Source organism: Argopecten irradians, chromosome 12, assembly GCF_041381155.1.
Source record: "Argopecten irradians isolate NY chromosome 12, Ai_NY, whole genome shotgun sequence".
In the NCBI taxonomy this organism is placed as follows: Eukaryota; Metazoa; Mollusca; class Bivalvia; order Pectinida; family Pectinidae; genus Argopecten; species Argopecten irradians.
Genome location: NC_091145.1, coordinates 14,740,701 through 14,757,835, shown reverse-complemented (window position 1 = coordinate 14,757,835; position 17,135 = coordinate 14,740,701). Strand labels below are relative to the sequence as shown.

Here is a 17,135-nt window from a genome sequence, read left to right as displayed (position 1 = left end):
GTCTCATCATTGTATGACCCTACACTAGAATTAAGTGGTATCCTAAAACGTCTTTGTCTCATCATTGTATGACCCTACACTAGAATTACGTGGTATTCTAAAACGTCCTTTGTCTCATCATTGTAAAGCCCTACACTAGAATTAAGTGGTAATCTAAAACGTCTTCTGTCCCATCATTGTAAGGCCTACACTAGAATTAAGTGGTATCCTAAAACGTCTTTTGTCTCATCATTGTAAGGCCCAACACTAGAATTAAATGGTATTCTAAAACGTCTTTTGTCTCATCATTGTAAGACACTACACTAGAAGAATTGACAGTTTTCGACCAATATTGAACTCATCCGAGATCTCATTGATATAAAGCAATTCATAAAATTTTGTTGAAATTGGACAATAAATATTTAAGTTATCGAACGGAAACCATTGATTTATCTGTTTTGACGATTTTAAATCCCATAACTCTTGCAAATATTGACGGATTTTGACCAGTATCGAACTCATCCGAGATCTCATTGATATAAAGCAGTATACCAAATTTGGTTGAAATCGGACAATGAATAATTAAGTTATCGCACGGAAACCGTTTCCCGGACGCCAACGCCGACACCGACGCCGACATAGTGATACCTAAGTGTCGCCCTTGCGTTGCAGGCGACACAAAAATAATGTCTCGCTATAAATTTGATATTTTATAAGATTCAGTTTTATTGCCTAGTAGTTAGGCGATATAAAACAAGTAGGATAAAATACATACAGACATTTTAATAATGATTTGCACGATCATTATTTTGCTCCATTAGCAGTAATAGGCACCAATTGTAGCTCTAAAGAAGTCTTTTGAGCTACAATATTGCAGCTATTTAAGACACTACACTACAATTAAGCAGAGTTTTATTATGGAAACAAACAAGTCATAAATATAATTTGCAGATTTTTATTTAAAAACTTATTTTTAATTTCATTAAAATAAAATGGTTGAGAACTAACTTTCAGATATGAATAAACAGCATGCATACAATCAGGTGAAATAAAGAATATACTTTACATGAGCATGCAAGTTATTAAAACAATAAGTACCATCAATAGTCTACATAACATCAGCTTATACATCTGTATGTTACATGTATTCAGCATTTGTAATTACAGTTGTCTGCCCTTGTGGATAGGTATCGGATTGTGAGGTCATGTGTCAATGGATATATACAGTCATATTTTCCACTGAATATGAGGCAAGATTCACTCACAAAAAATGACGTCACAATCAATACACCGGGTATAGGTACCACATGTAGCACAATAATGGCAGATCGGACAGTATCCGAGATAATTCTATCATACATTTAAACTTAACCTTGTATAATATGACCAAATTTCTAAACGAATTTTATCTGATGATTTTTATAATAAGTAGAAGGTAAAAATATTGCTCATACTCTGCAATAGAATATTATTTTAGATCCTGTCTGATTTTGCATTATCTTGCTTCGAGTTGTACCTATCTTCAGATTCGATCCTATACAGTGTGAACTTTGAACTGTACACATCAACAACACTGTGCACCTTAGCATAATACAATATTGTCCAAAATGTATCTGAATGTCAAAATGATGAGAAAACAATTAAAACATTATTAAATAATAATTAAGACCAGGTAGGTTGATGTCAATATATTACATGAACACTCTGGTCAATTTAAGTCCCTATCTGATTTACAGAATAAATACTGTAAATGTGAGGGTCACTTGAATAATTTTGTCTGTGTATGTTTTTTTTCACATCATATAGTAGGAACTATGTTGTTAAAAGTCTGAAAGTGTATCTATCATGAAAATGCATGTAAAAAACACTGAAAAAGATTTTAAAATGCACATCACTTGTGGAAATATCTACCGTATTCAACTAAAATTAGACCCCCACCCACCTATTCTCTGGGAGGGGGTTCTTAGTTGCGGGCGAATACGGTAAGTTTATAGTACCGTAACATGTAAAATATAAACTCACATTTATATACTTTACATGGCAGTTTCTAAGTATCAATATTTAACCAGCTTGATAAGAACTGGAACAAAACCTACAGATTTATATACAAGTTCATTAAAACTATTTATTGAGTTGCTTAAAATTTGAAATAAAAAATCTCAGATGGCAATAAATTTTTATCACATATCATTCAATTAAAAGTACATTATACAATTAAATTTTCCTCCTCAAACATTGTTTTCTTTTAAAATATATGTAATAGTTTTGCTTAAAAATGTGAAAATATATATTTCTATTAAAATTAGGTAATGAAATGAGGTATTGGTATATGTATTATGATGGTAAAGAAAAAAAAAATATTTATTTCATAACAGCCCTTATTGAAATACCTCTATTAACATAGAAATTTGGTAGAAATTAAAATAAAACTGATTTAGTATAATTTCCAGATAAGACATTCCCTTTCCTATTTAAAATGAAATAGTTTTAAGAACAAAACACTGAGATATCAATGTGTTTCTGAGGACATCCATATAAAATGGTAAAGTAAAACATAATGTGATTAAAGTTAATTACAAAACTAAATTGAATAGAGTAATGTAAAACCAATATTTAATATTAAAGGATATGTTATCCTTAAAGATGCTCCACCGCTGACAAATGGTTTTTTTTCACTATCATAAACTGAAGCAGACGATTTAGTATTTTTCTTCAGTTACAAAAGTTACTTATTTTACACCATTACCACCATTGAAAAGTTTGAGCATCTGATTTTACTTCAAGTTAAAAATATGAAAAATAATTAATTGCATCCCGAAAAAATTCTGTGTCATTATATCCTATATGGAATGAAGTACTGATTGCGCGTGCACCAAAGGCAAAATAAATTGTTTGATATTATTTTTTGTGTTAATTAGACAGATATATACACGATTACACACCGATTATTGTTCAAATGATGAATATCACGTATGCTTTGTTGGCGACGGAGCATCTTTAAATATAATATTTATGGAAACAATTCTATAGTACATCTGGTGTAGGTGCCTACAGTATAAGCAGATCATGCGTACCTCAGTCTTTGTAAAGACACAATCATATCATTTATATAACAGAAATCACTTACAAAATAACACAAAAATGTACACCCCAACAAATATCACTATGTACCTGGCAAGATTAATCTGTTTTGTTTTATCATTTGACTGAGTTATCTGCTCTTGTCGGTCTGTTTTATCATTTGACAGAGTTATCTCCTCTTGTCGGTCTGTTTTATCATTTGACAAATCATTTGACAGATTTGTCTCCTCTTGACAGTAGGAACGGATTGTTAGCTTCATAACTTTATGTTGTTTTCTATGACTTTGCACTAAAAAACACATGATGTAACAATCAATACTGTTCTAAAAATACAGGATAGAAAAAAATAGATTAATTCATTCCATTCTTTTGATCTTTATGCTAAGATAAGCCAAAGATAAACTAATAATTTCAGCTCATAAAAAGATTAAATCAACAACTGGATAGTAATAAAATTAAGCTATATATATATATATCTTATATCCGTGCCCATCACATGGCATAGGAAATACTTATCACTTATACATATCTTATCATTAACAGAATTTTAGTCACAATCTATGAATGCTGGAAAATCCCAGAAATATCTTCACATACATATACATTTTAAACAAAAAACAAATTCATTCAAAGCATATATGAACATAATAACAGTTTCTGTGTATTATATTAAAGATATACATAAAGAGATTTATTATGACTTCACATTTCTTTGAATGCCCAAAATAATGTTTTCACAATTTCAATAAAAAATATATGCTATGAAGCAATTGTCAAGGTTATTGTTTTTGTGACTGACCTTGCTGCGTATCAATTTTATGCTACCTGTAATTAAATTTTAATCACATTTTATTTCCTTTTAATGAATTCCAATCAAAGAAAAGGTAGTGTAAACATTAAATTCTGACCAATTTGTTTTTTTTTGAGAATACCACTTAAAAAAAAAACAACAACAAAAAATCACTTGCAAATGAAAATACAGTAGAACAATTTCACATTATGACTTAACAATTTGAAAAAAAATAAACGTATCTTTAGAAAGTAAACAAGACACATGTCATAACATTTTGTGTACCTAACATACCTTCATTCCAACAATCCCGATTATATGGTGTAGAAAAAATACTTTTTATAACATATAAAAATACCGGTATGACTTAAAGTTATGTAACTATCAAGATATTTGGTCGGGTATGACGACAAATTCATCTTCATCATCAAAACTGTTGTCGGCGTAGAGGGGAACTCGCTGTAATCCCCCAAACCAGGAACACACATAGTTCTTTTTAATGTCCTTCACTTCTCTAATAAACAGTGGAAATATACACACACCGGTCAGGAATGTCTGTAATAGAATGTAAATCTGTTAAATACATTGTACAGTGATGGTGGGTAATAATGATCCAATACAGAGCAAATTATCCCATTCACCCCTGAAACTTCATTATGGATTGTTCTAGTCCTTGAACTAGGACAGTCCAATGTGTCTTTAGGGGTGGATTAGTTAAAGCTGAAACTTGCTGTCCTGAATTCAGTTTTCCTCGTCATTACATGAACTTTGTATGTTTCATTACACCTGCTTGTCAGAATACTGTCAATCATGTGTATGAAGTCAATCCCAATGGACATGGAAAAAGGGTCTTTATCATCAAGTAGTCTTAACAGATAAACTCGTTTCTGAAATTGGCCATTGATGACCCAGGAAGGTGGTCTTATTAAAATAAGCAGGTGTTTTTTCAAAAGAGGTGATTACCTCGTCAGGTTTTACTGTACACAATATATGCTTACCATTATCATGAAGAAGACAAAAACTGGGACCCAGTTACCATCAGCCACCTTCTGTATAGCTGGTACAAGTAACTGTGGATGAAACAGGTAAAATCATAATGTACAATTATAGTTAAAAGGATTTTTAAATGGCTGTTAATTCTGAAATAGCTTTTATTATATATCTTAATTTCTGATAGTATTCAAGATAAAGGTACATCCATATTCGCCGTAATAAGTGCCCCTCCCCCTAGAGTTGAAGATGTATAAAAGCTCTCATCCCAGAGGTGTACTTATGTTTTAAAACATGTGATGCCTCTAACATCAGCATTGTTTCCCAGATTACATGAACATGCCAGTCTTTTACATGTGAATCACGACATGATAATGCGTCTCAAAGGATAAAAGACATATACATGTTTACTGTAACAGATTAATGTACCACGAGTACAGAAAGATTTAACATATGGCTGACATTTTTCGTCCACAAATTAAATTTCATTTTTGTTATAATTATTTAAAGATGCTCCACCGCCGACACAGCATAAATGATATTCATCATTCGAACAATAATTTGTGTTTAATCGTGTATATATATGCCTAATTAACACAAAAAATAATATAAAATAATTTATTTTGCCTTTGGTGCATGCGCAATCAGTGCTTCATTCCATATAGAATATAGTGCCATGGAATTTTTTCGGGATGCAATTTATAATTTTTCATATTTTTAACTTGAAGTAAAATTAGAAGCTCAAACTTTTCAATGGTGGTAATGGTGTAAATTAAGTAACTTTTGCAACGGAAGAAAAATATTACATCGTCTGCTCCTGTTTTTGATAGTGAAAAAATACCATTTGTCAGCGGTGGAGCATCTTTACGCGCACTAGGTGCTTATTATGGCAAATACAGTATTAAAGGTGAATATATCTCAATAACATGTTATTTTACACCTTTTATTGATCATAATTACAACCGTTAAAGAGGAAACCAAAGGTATAGGTGGTGCTACAAACCTGGCCAATGGCTGCCCCAACACTTCCTGTTCCGTCAATGATACCAGTTACTGTAGCCAGGGCCTTCTGATTCCCAGCCACTGGACCCTGTCGCCCTGGTAACACAAATCATACACTCAAACCTCAACACTTAAACCAACAGTTTTGGGTATAAAACTGCACATAATATCAAGTCTGTTTTAACATTAAGTACATTTTTGTCGGGTTCTCAGCATGACGACTTTTACTGATGGAGTAATATAACATTCATTTTTCTTAAGTGAAAACAGTTTTAGTTTGCTGAAATCTAAATACTCCATTGTATTTTGATTATTTCTAATAGCATTAGTATTATATGTATAATTAAGGTGCATTTTAAAATAGAGATGATGAAACGGTACCTAAGTCTGCCGCTATAGCTGCACTGATAAGATTCGACACTCCTCCGACAAATAATCCCACAATAGTCATCAGCAAACCATTAATGGTCAGATTATTGGGCGATTCTGGAAAGTAAACATGAAATGAGAGTTTAATATAACCGAAACTTCAAAATCTTATATGTGTTTGTTTAAACAGACATTTTTTTCCAATAGAAATTTGGATGGACATGTTTCATTCACCAATAACACTAAGACTTGTGCAACATTTGCACTGCACCAATAAGAAAACCTATGATGGTACATATGTAAACATATTTTCAGTTTTCAAATGACAAGCTATGATGATCAGGCATTTGATAATATTGGTATTATATACTCTTTGACAAAAAAATGATAAAATGTTATTCATCTAGAACTAATTTGTATATTGTCTAAATGTTGGATATGACAACAATCTATTCAAGTTTTCTTATATTTCTAACAATATTTATTTTTTACTAAATGAATGTTTTTTGTTTTGTTTTCTTATACCAGGTACATGTATTAACTTAAAATAAAAATAATTTCAAGAGGCACTTTAACTGTAAAACGTTCTGTAAAAAGTTTTTTGTCTAGAACTACTCAAAATCGCTCTTACAGTAATGTGATTACCATATTAGGTGTTACTGCATGTTCTTATCTAATATATTTTCACCAACTCCTCAATGGTTATGTATTGCATTTGATTAACTACGTTACTTTAGCTCAGGTATGGGTACAGCATACTTGTTACACTTGCTCAATCGTATGGATCAACAATTTGAAATTTCAATGGTATCAATCAAAATATTTTTCAATATTTCTTGTTTCATAAGGAAAATATGCATTTATGCCATATTTTGCTTTTTTGTTATGTAAAAGAATTAGCCTCATTGAATTGTCCCTTTAACTTAAAGAAAATATTCAAGGGCACTTTAAGTTAAAATATGGTGAAGAAACACTTACGACTGTATATAAACAAAGATGGTATAGCCAGTACAAGCATTGGTATTACAATTATCGTCCTCTTCTCAAACCGATCCTGTAAACAACAGGTTCATGTGATACACTCCTACATAAAATTAAATATATTTTAAAAATGAAAATTAGAATCTGGAATAATCTTAAATCATTCCGTAGCAGTTGTTAAGCTCAATGACCTATTTATAAATCAATATGAAAATTATTTCAAATTAATAAATCAGTTTTCCTGTACATCTTTATTGTATTAAATCAATTTGGAAAAGTACCTTAAAAACCATATATTTTCCAAAATTCAACTTATCAACATTCATTGTAAGTGAAGGTGATTTAAGCCATGAAAAAGTCTTAATTAGAGTTTACTTACTGAAATGATTCCTGCTACAGTCCCACCTATATGGAGGAAAAGAAAACAATGGTTAGTCTATGTATACTACATATATATAGAAATGGAGAAATTATTTCACAGCTTACTCAACTCAATATTTTTGTGGGTCAATCGAATGATAGCGAAGCAGAATTTCAGAAATACCTTATCATTTCTGTAAAATAACTGGCTATATGGTATTATAATAGAAAAGAGCAGTTAACTTTTATGGAACATAGTGAGAACTAATTCAAAATGTATCATATAAATATGAACTTGTAATGAGAAGGTTTTTAAGGCTATAATCGCAGTAGCATTAAATTGACATTTAACATAGTCGTTACCATGTCTAGTTCATTAAAGACCATAAGCTTAATATAATGATTTCTTATAATACATCAGGCCAAAAAATAATATGTCTGTTTAGGGTTACCCGGCCGACCCTAATTTTTTTCCCCCCATTTTTCTAGGTTTTTTTTTTTTTTTTTTAAATTGGGATTTTGATCTCAGACTCCAGTTCTGCCCATTTTTTTAGAGTGAAAGAAAACTAAAGATTTTATTTTTAAATCCTCCTGACCTACCGACCCAATTTTTTTTGCCAATGTAATCCTAAACAGACATATTTTTTTTGTTTGGCCTAATTGAGATGAATACAAGCTGTACTACATCTAGAATGTTAAATTTTTCATTTTTCTTTAGATACACACAACCAAATCCTTACCTATGATGCCTCCGATGTCGTACCATATAGACACCTTGTCTGCCGTGGATTCTAACCAGTTAAATGAGTTAGCGAGGTAGAACGGCAGCCAGAAAAAGAATGAGTAGTTGACAAGCTTTAAACAAGCATAGGCCAAGGAATACTGTAAGTAAATAAAGCTATGTATAAATATCATTTGAAAATACAACAACACTTTTCCTATTATGAAACTTGGAACTGCACATTTAAACTAGGTCAATATTTTGTTATCCTATCCTAGGGTAGGTAAGAAAGCTACACATTCTCTATGATTACATGATAGGGCTCTTGAAAAAATGACGGGTGTATAATGAAACCTATACAACATTATTACACAAGGTTCACCACAAATCAATTTGCGAAAAGAAGTAAAATTAAGAAAATATGAACCTAGGTATACGGTATTCATATTTTTACTATGCATTTTATAAAAAAAATTTAAATTCAAGGAAAGTGAATTTTCGGCGTGGAAAAAGGGGATGGGCCCTTATAAGGTAGAATACAGTATGTATTGGACTGTACATACCAAAGCTACTCCCGGTAAACATATAGCCTCTCGTAACGTCACCGCCTTCTCTGAGTCGGCCTTGCTTATCTTGTCATTGGAACTTGAGCCTAAAAGAGGTTCTGTAAGAAACAACATCAAAATAATCATTACCATTAGACAGCACTGCAGCTAAAGTGTTCGTGTTTAATACCGTTCCTTTTTTAAAAGACAAGTAGAAAATGCACTGAATGCGTATTTACCCACAAAATAGGATTTTCATGCTCAAAGTGCAAAATTTGATTAGCTTCACATTTGCCATGGTGATGTCCAAATGGTATTGTTCTTATATCGTTGAATTTCTTCAACATTTCTTCATGAAACTTAACCAGTTTGATTGCATCTTAAAGTAATATGTAGTTAGCGTTCAAAATCAAATGACAATTAAGATTAGGTGTATTTTGTTAAGCATATTCATTAATAGAAAATATTTAACTATTAGTCCTGGTGTAGCAGAAGCAACCTAAGATACTAACACATGTGTACATATCATTGGTGCTATAACAGAAATAAACATAGAATGGGATATGGCTGTCTGCAATATATATTTTGAAAGAATATCGAGTAGACTTAGCGTGTAAGCTTCTACGGTATAGAATTACGATTGTGGTGTAAGGGAGGTAACTCTTTATTTTAGAGTATAAATATATTATTGTTATAGAAAGTGCAGTTATATAATTTAGATACTTCATAGGTGCACATAGTAATTCAGAACAGTGATTATGTAGTATTACATAACTGTTCTACTAATGTCTGGTTTAGATAATCATAGATTATAACACAACATTCTGTGTGGATTTATCAATTGCCTGTAAGTGCATACTTTGGTACATTTCTAATTCTGGGAGAAGAAATTAGAAATAGAAATTTCCTTTGGTGCTGAATTAATTCTATACTATTATGATGATTATAAATTATCTCTGTAGCCTCTAACTGTTTTTTGTACAGATTATAAAAACTTTTTCAATCATGTTACTGATTTCATCTTTTATGTGATGAGCACCTAACAGTCCAGCTAATTCAGAAAAGTACTGGTAAATGAATGTTTTTACACACAGAAACCCAACAGTAATAATTAGCAAATGAACAATTTTCAAAAATAAATAATCAAAATAATAATAAACAAAGATATGGAATACTCATGCTCGTATCACATGATCAAATGATCACCATTTTCAGCCTGTCTAAATTATACAATTGTAGGAAAAGCAAAATTTAAAGTACAATACTGGTAATTTGATCAGTAATGGTATCAAATCCGAAAGCCATTCTCCAACATGCATATAATATACTCCATACAAATTTAGCATGCAACAATCAAAGCCACATTTGCATTTTGCTGGATTGAAAAAATGCATGTATGATCAGGCTTATTACCAGACAAGGGTTTATGACAATGGTAAATGTCAAAATTACAGACACCATTTTTTTTTTTCATTTGTACTATTGATAGATTTAAAATATTAATAATATTGCATATTGTATCTAAAATTTCATTAACAAATTTATTTATTTAATATGTAGTTTGAAAAATAAAAATAAAAAAGAACAATTGATATGATGTAGTTTGAAAAATAAAAATAAAAAGAACAATTGATATGAAATTATACAAATACATCATACCTGGGTAATCAGGTAAAAAATATAAATAAATGAACAAACAGCTAAAAATTATATGAAGGTGACTATTAGTAACTAATATCTGATATTAAGAAAAACAAAAGATAATTTCATAAATATTTTAGTTTATTAACTGCAGTTTTTCTACTTATGATAATCAGGTATTTTATTTTAACAGATTCAAAGATGATTTTTGAGTTTAAAAAGAAAACACTGAACAAACAAAAGGTTGAAATAATCTAAAGCAAGCACATGGTTAGGTAGCAAGGAGATATATATACTATATATCTACTGTAACATTCATATCCAACATAACGTGTACCTTCAGACTCAGCTTCTAAGTCATGCAAATCGTCTGAAAGTAGGAAATTTATCTGAAAATGTCTCTTTTGTCAGTGAAAATAAATGGTTTATTATGTTATAACTGGAAACTTACGTTGTTGATCTTTGCTGATTATCTTTTATAGATTAGCAAATATATTTTTATACATAATGTGCTTTATTTTGGCAATATAAATTACATAATAAAATCAATAGAATCTTTCATTCTGACTCACACAGTGTGTTAAATATTAAAGATCAAAGATCATCGCTTACCTGGTTAATTAAGTAAATATCACAAAAACTCAGGCTTACAATTACAATTTTTACTATTTAAATTCCCATCCTATAGGGATGCTACCAGTCAAATATGAATGATATCCCTTGCTTAGTTTCAGAAAAGATGTGGTTTATATGAATGCAGTCAAATTGACCCTTTTGGTCCTGCTACTGGGGGCCGTAAGGAAATTAGCCCAACAATTGTACTATTTTGGATCTCCATTTTCCTTTGGTCATGTGAATCAGAATTTTATACATTGCAGCTAATGACATTTTACCTGAGATAACTGTTTATGATGTTATACACACCTGTTTCCACCTGGCTAGTGTTTATACTGCCCGTACTGTCATACACTTTCTCCTCTGCTGGGCAAAGTTTGTCTTCATCAGCCATCGGTAAGCCTGTAGCAGGATAACAAAACTGACTGTAGGTTTAGAACAAAAATCACACATTTTTGATCTGACTGAAGATTTATTCTTTAAAAAAGCTCAATTCAAAATAAAACTTAAAACATTCATTGCATAGATGTTCCTTACGTACATAATTATTTTTTTTGAAGTTAGTTTCATGTTAATCATCATTTAAATCTTAAGTGACACATCTAACCCAGAATATATGTTTTACACTGTAATATGGAATAACAATATCTAGAAGTTAACAATTTAACGTTTTTTAAATCCAAATTGCAGTTAATTTTGATACAAAATTATTCTTCAGATTTGATTATAGCATTCAAATTTAAGATCATTGGTATCAATATTTATAATATTAAACATATGATATTATATAATTATGATAGTAAACTTACCGACATCTTTTGGTGAAGGCACTAAAGCGAAGAAATTGAGGATGCCGCCAGCAAATAAGACTGTGGATGGAACAAGGAATGCATACTGGAAATAGAGAAATCAAATATTATTAGGAGATAGGACATGTAATAAAAATCAAATATTATCAAACACGTTTTTAGGATCTGTCTTCAATATATGTTCCGCTTTGTTAGTTATGTTAAAACATAGCATCTTATCTCAGGGAAAAAAAAAGAACTAAAAATAAAACTCTTAAATATTTGAATATTGGAGCGTGCGATTGGTGAAATATATTCAATTTAGAAAGTTTTTGCTAGAAAACAGATCACAGTCTGTGATATTAAATTTTTTCGCTGCTAGTCATTTGGACTAACAAAACCCAAAAATTTAGTAGTCCGGTTATTTAATCACTGGTCAAAATTAAATATACATGTATACAGCCGTTTTGCTTCAGTCATCATCACTTTACGATTTTTGATCCAAAGTACAGTCTAAATAGATGAGTTCATGAATGCAAATTCTCACAAAATGATGCATTCAGAATGAAATAATCGCATACAGAATACATTGAAAATGTGTTGAAAATGCAATTGACCATCCTTATTGAGAATAGAGCATTTTACACTGATTTTAATTGGGTGCAGAACCACTACGTAGTCCAATTGGACTAGTTCATTACACTTGTCACTAGTCCGGCCGTAAAATCACTAGTCATGGGCATCGGACTAGTGCTTAAAGTCGCAGACTGAGATCTGAGGCTAAACCTTTGAAATCATTTCAATATATATGTACACATATGTATGATGCTTTGATACTAATAGTTCAAAATATTAAAATATTAAATTTGGGGAATTTATGGCAAAGTTAAATTCAAACATCCATCTCTTATGGAGGGCTTAACATACTTACATCATAGCCGTAATCCAGGACGGACGATACCATGAGAGCACCGATGATGTTTCCTACAGAGGCACAAGCGCTCCACAAACCCAGTATAAATCCTCGACTGTTCAAACATTTTATTGTTTAATAATTATGAATACCAGTGTCCCAACTCGATAAAGAGACTGAGACATATAATATCTTACAAGAATTCTGCTTGATCGTAAACCAAAATAAAGTCAAATCAGCAAATGATCTTTCCTGAGGATATCTAAAGCTATTATTGTATTGGATCGAGACAAGATCAGAGATGCTACAGTGCTTGACTTTACAGATGTGAGCAACGCAGTTAGGCTATAAACTTGTCAAGGGCATAATTGGAATTTTTTTGAAATTTTAATGTTAAAATACTGTATGTAATAATAGTAACAACTTTGATACTGACCTTGACCTTCCAAACCAGTTCCCCATCACAGCGACCACTGTGGGCCAACCAGTGGACTGTAGCAGGCCATTCAGTATCCATAGCAACACATACATGTACTTATTATAGAAATGCAGCCACTCAAACAGACATCCGAAGATAAATACCTGAAGGAGGAGAAATATTACATTCAAATCTCAAGTTTGGGTGAATCATTTTGTGCTAAATACATGCTTGTTATAGAGGTGTAGGTGAATCGTGAAGAGTCCCCCAGAAGAAACTCTGTCTGTCTATGGATCAGATGTAGCAACTACCACCCTGTCCTCCCTCCCCCCAAATACTTAACCAATGTGGGTTCAAACTTGTAACACAGAGGTAAGAGACTATAGGTTTTAACATATTCCAAACAATCATATTACCTATTTCAAACATTACTTATACACAACACCAATGTCATGTTACGAGATATATCTTATGTTCATTTAGATCAATATTAAATATTACTTATTTTATTTTTTTTTCATTTCAGACTATAAACAGGTCAGCACAAATTTGCCTGCTTTATAAGACTTACACATATTGCAGAGGTACACATTCCAAAGGACAGCACATATCTCAAATTGAACCTTAGAAAGGAAAAAACAATGGTCATATAAAACAAAGTATATACCAGTAAGTAATTGTTCTTCAACATACCAGGTAGATATATAATAGTCTTACAGAGAAAATCAACAATTTATATATATGTGTTGTATCTAGTGATGTACCAATATCTGTGGCTGATATCTTTATCAGTTATTGTCTAAGGTAGGTGTAAGAGACCAGCAGGAAGATGTCACAGGTTGTGTAACCATAGAACCTAATCTTGACAAAATATTTATCAAATGATCTCCCCTGGACTGAAGCTAAAATTAACTTAATTATCTCAGATAGGGTAAAACTATCTGCAATTTTCAGGTAGGGGTGTTATATGGTTTTTGAGTTATGATTCTTTACTGTTGCAATATTCACAATAGCAAAATTATGTGACGTCATAAAAATGTGAAAGAAATTTGGCACTTCGCTGTATATTAAGTAGTTATGGGACAGATGGAGTTTTGAACTGTTTTTGTCTTAAAAAGTATATGCCACATAAAATCAAGATTTTTTTTTTTAAATACCTGTCTCCAAGCATGCCACTGATATATAGACCCTGAAATAAAACCGAGCCAATCAATAAGTCATTGTCACTGCATAAAACAATATATTTTTTACATAAAGAATTGTAATACATATAATAACACCAGAACTATAATAAGTATATTTATCTATCATTAAGAACATGGGTATAATTTATAAAAAAAAAAAAAAAAAATCTAGACCAATCACATTTTTCATAATCAGAATAATTATTCTACTTGTGACATTATCAAAATCACTGTATTACAAATATGAGCTATTGATTTACTTAATTCTATCTTGACTTACCATAAGTATTTTTTGCTTTCAAATATCAGTATTAAGTTTTAAAATATCTTATATTATATACAATGTACATGTATAATGCATTGTATTGTTCTGAAATAACACAAAATGATTTGAAGACGTACAAGAGCATAGGAGATCATAAAGGCAGCATCCAGAACTCCCAGGAATTCTGTGTCCTCTCCTTTCTTCTTAAACAGATTATGGGAGTTCCATACCTGGAAATATAAGCCATACATAGCTGTGACATAATTTAAAGTGAATAGTCGGGCAAAGAAAATCAGTCTAAATGCGTTCATTGGCCTTCCAAAAGTTCTCAGATATTAATACGACGGTCAAGTTCTGCTTACGTTTCCCAGTTCTGACCATTGAAATAAAGAAATGTTGAAATCATTGAAAGCGAGGCTGCGTGGAAATGTAACCACGGACATAGTCAGCAGGGAGGACGATTTAGGATTCCTATACTTTAAATTTATTTCTTCGTACGCAGACAGATTTTGACGAGAGAATTTATTTTTCTATTTCATATGAAATTATATTGGATACATTCACACCATTTTTACCGACTTTAGCCATCCTTGCCCGACTGTTCACTTTAATACAATGTAGAGCAAATGAATTTTGTGAATATTGTTTATTATAGGTAAGAATATCTTATAAAGCAAAATGAGAGTTCCACACCTGGAAAAAATAGCCAAACAAATTAAATGTAATGTTTTTGAATTTTGTGAAATACTGGTATAGGCAGGAATATCTTAGTTATCTAATATAAAATAAAAAGGGAGGTCTGTACCTGAAAAATGAGCTACTACGGTTTATATAATTTACCCTTGACATTCGATCATTTATTCCCCCTTCCATCAACATTTTCAGTATTTAAAAAGATAATTCATTGAGGCTAAATCTGTGACTTATCCACAAAGCAAATTATGAAATAAATGTTTTGTAATTAATTCCTTATAAAAACATTGACAAATTTCATGACATTGTTAAGTGTTTTGATTGATACCATTGAAATTCAAATTGTGTATCAATATGATTAAGCAGGTACATCATGTACGCTGTACCCACACTGGTGAGCCAAAGTCATGCACGTTAAACAAATGCAATACATAATCACTGAGGAGTTGATGTCTCAATGAAATATTTTTGACAAGAACATGCATGGTAAACACATGTACACTACTGTAAGAGCGGTTTGAGTAGTTCAAGACAAAAAATTTCTTTGCTACGTTGGCAAGGGCCAGAGTTTGGCATACAGAACATCTAACCACTATGTGTAATGGTGGACGTATGCGATTTTGAACATTTCACCACAGTGGGTTTTTCTGGCATATCACAGTAAAACCAACTACTAAAAGAATTGGTTTGTTTCCAAAATATATGCAAATTTTAATGTACTCTAGATTGAATTGACACTTTAAAGAAGAAAATCCATCCTCAGGGTGAAATAGCTATAGGTTATTATTAGTTAAGGTCTTACATCGTATGGTTGACAGGTTTCATTGTTACACTGTGACACATTGTAGGGTGAAGGGGTCCATTCTTCTGAAACTGTTGTCTTCACATTACTAAACGTTTTTCTGGTTGCATGGAAAAATGCATAGCTGTGCAATTAAACAATTAAAACATTAAAAAAATACTTGAATTGAAATTTAAAAATTAACTCTAACACAGTTAATTTAATTCTGAAAATATATAAAAGAAATTTTAATGAATAAACAATAGGTTTATACCAAGTAATTATACATTTGTCTCGATTATTTTCTAATACACATTTACATACATATTATACAGTGCTATCTAAATCTCTGATGCATTCGTTGTCATAATGTAAACATTGAAATTTTAATTAGTTAAAAAATCAACCCCTAGACTATTTGTTAATTATATACAGTAGCCTACTGTAATTAATTTGTTTATTTGGAATCATGAGCTGCCTATAAGACAAAGAAAACAAGAGCATTTAATTTACATGCCTCTAAATTACATAATTTGAGTTAAACTTTATTATAAGCTGGTCTGTATATGGCCAGACTCTCCTAACCAAGTCTGCATTTTTCAAATTTTGTTTACATCTGTCTTACCTCATGAATGTGAGAACAAAGGTAATAGCGTGATATATCGTCCACGCCATTGTGATTCCTTAGGTAGCCAAGGTAATTTATTACCAGATCTTCAAACTTCCAGACAGCCGGGGGTTCCAAGTCACAAAATCGCTTGTCTGTTGAGCCTTAAGTTGACGACGTGTTATGAGACAATTACACCCAAATTACCGTGCAAAATTGAGTGTGTCTGCGGCAAATCGAATACTTTGATTAAAGTCACAAAGTTGTCTTTCATCTTCTTACTCTATTTTTCCATTGTTGGGAAAATACATGTAATAACTTAAGCTTATTAAGGCCACTGTGCAGCACACATTCGTGTAGCCTTAATCACATGATTGTCATCAAAACACCCGCGTATGGGTCAGAGAAACGC

The 17,135-nt window shown here is 31.4% G+C and overlaps 1 protein-coding gene across 2 annotated transcripts; it reads right to left on the bottom strand.

Moving 5' to 3' along the window:
* Positions 1 to 918: 918 nt before the first annotated feature.
* On the bottom strand, positions 919 to 17,104 carry LOC138304712 (sugar phosphate exchanger 3-like). Of its 2 annotated transcripts, XM_069244947.1 has the most exons (18): positions 16,742 to 17,104; positions 16,138 to 16,261; positions 14,780 to 14,872; positions 14,351 to 14,382; positions 13,765 to 13,816; positions 13,212 to 13,357; positions 12,794 to 12,890; positions 11,884 to 11,968; positions 11,384 to 11,476; positions 10,797 to 10,829; positions 8,837 to 8,937; positions 8,293 to 8,434; positions 7,572 to 7,597; positions 7,190 to 7,265; positions 6,224 to 6,328; positions 5,844 to 5,938; positions 4,849 to 4,920; positions 919 to 4,405 (listed from the first exon to the last, which is right to left on the bottom strand). In XM_069244947.1, the coding sequence occupies exons 1-18, from the start codon at positions 16,789 to 16,791 to the stop codon at positions 4,235 to 4,237; spliced, it is 1,593 nt and encodes a 530-aa protein (XP_069101048.1). In that variant the 5' UTR covers positions 16,792 to 17,104; the 3' UTR covers positions 919 to 4,234. The 2 variants fall into 2 exon arrangements, with proteins under 2 accessions (XP_069101048.1, XP_069101049.1); XM_069244948.1 differs by lacking the exon at positions 10,797 to 10,829.
* Positions 17,105 to 17,135: the final 31 nt, after the last annotated feature.